Here is a 3,970-nt window from a genome sequence, read left to right on the forward strand (position 1 = left end):
GCGACGACGAACGGCGAGGGCGCAAACGGGGCTGGGGCCAGCGGCGGGGCCGCGGGGCGGGGCTCCTGCTTGGGCATGACATGGTATTGCTGCTGTTGCTGGGGCTGCTGGGCAGGGGGCGCTGGCTTTTCCTGCTTGACGGGCTGCTGGTTGTAGAAAACGGATTTTACGATATCCTCACCCTGCTTCGACATGCCAGGGGGCAGGACGGGCATCGCCGCCGCCGCCGCCCCGGGCGCCGCCTGTGGCCGCGGCGCCACAGAGGGCGGCGCCGCGGCCGGGGCTGCTGCTGCTGGGGAGAGGGCTTGGCGCGGCGGCGGGCGCGCCGCTGCTGGTGTTGCAGCAGCTGCTGCTGTGCTCGGCGCGCCAGGCGCAGGCGGGGCCGCGGCTGCCTGGCCTGCCGCAGGTGCTGCTGAGGGGACTGATGTTGCTCCCTTCAGCGACAGACGTGACTTAAGGGTCACTTTGGGCGTGGGTCTCGCTGGGTCGCTGCTGAGAACACTCGAGGTCGGGAGCAGGGGCTGCCCGACCGACCCCTGCGCTGGGAGCGCCCCTCCATGATCCGGACGTTTTAGAGACAGGCCCTTAAGCGAGAGGCGGGGCTTCGCCGGCTGCGAGGCCTCGCTCATTTCCGAGCGCCCCACCCCAGCCTCCACAACCTCAGCTCCGCTATATTCTAGTATTCGTCAGGAAAAACACACGTGGCCGCCGCCGGACAAGGAGCTGGCATGCAGCTGCCGCTTTGCGGTTCTCGAAAATGCCTCAGTTGGCTGCAAGCGCCGCATGACCTCCGCCGGCCCCGCGAGCAGGCCCCTCCTTTTGTTGCCCTCTATAATGCACATCAATCCCCACATTTACACCTGTGGGGCAGGGCACCAGCAAGCCCCGGTCCATCGGCGCACCCACCCAGGCGCCCTGCACCCCACATCCATTGTCGAGCAACAACACACATACACTATCCCCGCGAAAGCAAGCGTAGCAGGCCTGGCGCAGCAGCGCTCGCGAGTGCTGGTTCAAAAATCTACTGCTGCCCTGAGATTGCAGCATTGGTAGCCTGTTTTGTCCCACCCAGCTAGCAGGTCCTCGCCCTCAGTAGCCGGGCCCCCAGTGGCACAAACTGTCTCCTGCCCACCCCTGCCCCGGGCGCGCCCTCTTTCCAGCCACGCAGGAGCGGGATCGCACATGAGATTGACGTCGTATTTGTTACAAATTTGGCTCCGGGACGTGCGAGACGGGCGCGCTGGGTGTGCCGACCATTCCCCTTCTTTCAGGGGACACTGCGCTGCTTGTTCAGCAGGTGACGGGCATCTGCGTATCGACTGGAGGCAGATCGCACAGCAGATAGAGGGGGCCGGAGAGGTCAGGCAGAATGTATGCTGGGCCTGAAAAGGTGATGCGAAAGCACGCTGAGATGTGGCCTCAGCCAATAGTGGGGTGCGCCAGGGGGGCGCAGGCGCGCCCCGTGGGAAAGAGGCTCCGGTTGTCGGCCGGTGCGCAGCCGGCCCGCCCGTGAGGGCGGGCCCCGCGCAGGACACTCTGGGCGGCAGAAGTAAGGGGATAGCAGCACTGGTCGCCGCTCCCCTAGGCAAATGAGCCGCCCATCAAAGCATGCACTCGTCGCTGCCCCAGCCCAGCTGCCCCATTACTCCGAAGTCCATCCCAGCTCCCCGCAAAGCCTGCGCACCTGCAGCCGCGCTCGCCGGCGCCGCGTGCGGCCAGGTCCGAGGTCGCGCCAGATCAGATCACCGGCGCTTGTGCCGCTTCTTGGACTTGAACGCCGCCTTGCCCTTCCCGCCCCTCTTCACCCGGTTGAGCTCTGTCCTGCTGAGCCCCTTGCCCGCGCCCTTGGCGCCCGCCGCCTTGCCGCCGCGCGCGCCGCCGCTGCCGCCGGCGCCGCCCGCCGCGCCAGAACCCGCGGCGCCGCCGCCGCCGCCGGGCTTGTTGAGCCCGTCGCCCGTAAAGAGGTCGCCGCCAGTCTTGGCCTTCTTCTTGGGGCGCTTCTTGGCGCTAGTGCCTGGGCAAAACGCATGGTGGGGTGTACGAGAGACACAGGATTGTGTGGATGGGTTTTAGATTGGGCAAAGGGGTCAGGAGAATGTCATATACCATGGTATATTGGTTGCAGCCACAATGGCATTGCGTCGGCGAGGGGGTAAGTGTGTGAGTTTGGATGGCACATGGGCAGATGAGCTGTGGCCTCAGCCAATAGTGGGGTGCGCCAGGAGGGCGCAGGCGCGCCCCGTGGGAAAGAGGCTCCGGTTGTCGGCCGGTGCGCAGCCGGCCCGCCCGTGAGGGCGGGCCCCGCGCAGGACGCTCTGGGCGGCTGAAGTAAGGGGCTAGCAGCACTGGTCGCCACTCCCCTAGGCAAATGAGCCGCCCGTTCAAAAGCAAGAGGCGACAGCTATGAACCGCGGCCCGAGCGCGGCGCACATGGGAGGCGCGGGCGCGCACCTGTGACCGCCGCCGCCGCGATCTTGGCCGCCTTGTTGGCCGGCAGCCCCTGCAACTGCAGCTCCCGCGTCTTGGATTTGATGCTCTTCACGCGCCGCGTGTGCTCCTCGGTCTCCGCCAGCACGCCCCCGTCCCTCTTCCCCGCCTCCGCCTCGGCCGCACGCTTCTCCTTGAGCTTCTCACGCTTCTTGCTCTTCGCGTCGCCCTTCGCCGCCTTCTGCTGCTGTGCGGAGCCGCTGGGTGGTGCACGGCCCTCGGCGGCCGCCTTGGCGCCCTCCTTGACTGCCTGCTTCTCGCGTTCGGACTGGAACCAGGTGCGCGCCGGCCTGGAGGGGTGAGGTGGCACGAAATGCGTCAGTATGTCTACACACGTACGTACACACATAGACATACAGATATGATTAAAAGTACACACACACACACACACCAGTATGCAGGCAAGCCCCACAGGCATCGCTCGTGAACCGCGGCCTGCGCGCCTCCACGCAGGACTGGCAATCTCATACGCCCCCTCGGGCGCCGCGCCGGGTCAGATCAAAAGCGCCCAGGTCGCTGCCCTTCCTCGGACCTGCTGTAGATCTCGTCCTCGTGGTCCACGAGATTCTGCATTTTGGCCGCCTCCATCTCGGCCTTGCGCAGCTCCCGCTCGGCGCGCTCCTCCCGGATGACCTGGCGGGTCACGGCGGGCGGGGTGGAACAGACAAAAAGTCAAGGGCTGCTTCAAATATACACATCGTCACACACACACACACACACACACACACACACATACACACAAAAACACACGATGCTGGCGTTCGGCAGGCGTCTGACAACCTGGCGCGCCCAGCCACTGCCACGGGAGATGCCCACGGCCACTTTGAGGCCTTCCAATTAGGAGGCCTTCGACTCAAGCACTCGTACACACGCGTGTACACGCGCACGACACACGTGTACACACGCGCACGATACAAGGAAGAGCGTCCCGACGAGCCCCCGCCCTCACCTCCTCCACGTCCGGCTGCGCCCGTTCGACCTTGGCCTGCCACGCCGCCACCGCCGCCGCCGGCACCAGCCGCTGCTTCAGCGCCGCGCCGCCGCGCTTGACCACCTCGCGCAGCAGCTTCCTGTCAGCATCCTCCGCGAGCGTGACCGACGCGCCGCCGGCGCCGGCGCGGGCAGTGCGGCCGATGCGGTGCAGGTATGTCTCAAGGGTGCGGGGCGCGTCAAAGTTCACAATGACCTGGGGTGGCGGGAGAGCGGTGATCGCGTGCGTCCGATGTTAGAGACGGGTGCCTTTTGTTGCAAGGTGGGTCCTTGCAGTGCGTGGTCTGGGGGATGGAGCACAGCGCTGAGCAGCGGCGGCGGCGGCCAGGGGGGCCCGTTTGGGTCGGTCCCCCCGCTGGGAGCGCCAGCCAACTCGCCACGCCGCCGGCGCCGCAGGGGGCGCCCTGCCGTCCCCTATCCCCGCAGCGTCCGACGCTGCGCCGCGCCCGCGCCCCGGAACCCGCGTGCCCCCGGGGGCCGGGTGGGGATGGGG

General features: G+C 67.1%; 2 protein-coding genes across 2 annotated transcripts; one reads left to right on the forward strand and one right to left on the reverse strand.

Moving 5' to 3' along the window:
• Positions 1-199: 199 nt before the first annotated feature.
• Positions 200-457, forward strand: MNEG_14809 (hypothetical protein; the record flags this gene model as incomplete). The annotated part of the gene is made up of 1 exon (XM_014036719.1): positions 200-457. A coding segment is annotated over one exon (258 nt), but the record flags the coding sequence as incomplete, so codon positions are not given.
• Positions 458-1,742: 1,285 nt separating this feature from the next.
• On the reverse strand, positions 1,743-3,075 carry MNEG_14810 (hypothetical protein; the record flags this gene model as incomplete). Its single annotated transcript, XM_014036720.1, has 3 exons — positions 1,743-2,014; positions 2,452-2,777; positions 3,020-3,075. The coding sequence occupies 3 exons, from the start codon at positions 3,073-3,075 to the stop codon at positions 1,743-1,745; spliced, it is 654 nt and encodes a 217-aa protein (XP_013892174.1).
• Between the last annotated feature and the right edge of the window lie 895 nt (positions 3,076-3,970).

Source organism: Monoraphidium neglectum, assembly GCF_000611645.1.
Source record: "Monoraphidium neglectum strain SAG 48.87 unplaced genomic scaffold scaffold04784, whole genome shotgun sequence".
Taxonomy (NCBI): Eukaryota; Viridiplantae; Chlorophyta; class Chlorophyceae; order Sphaeropleales; family Selenastraceae; genus Monoraphidium; species Monoraphidium neglectum.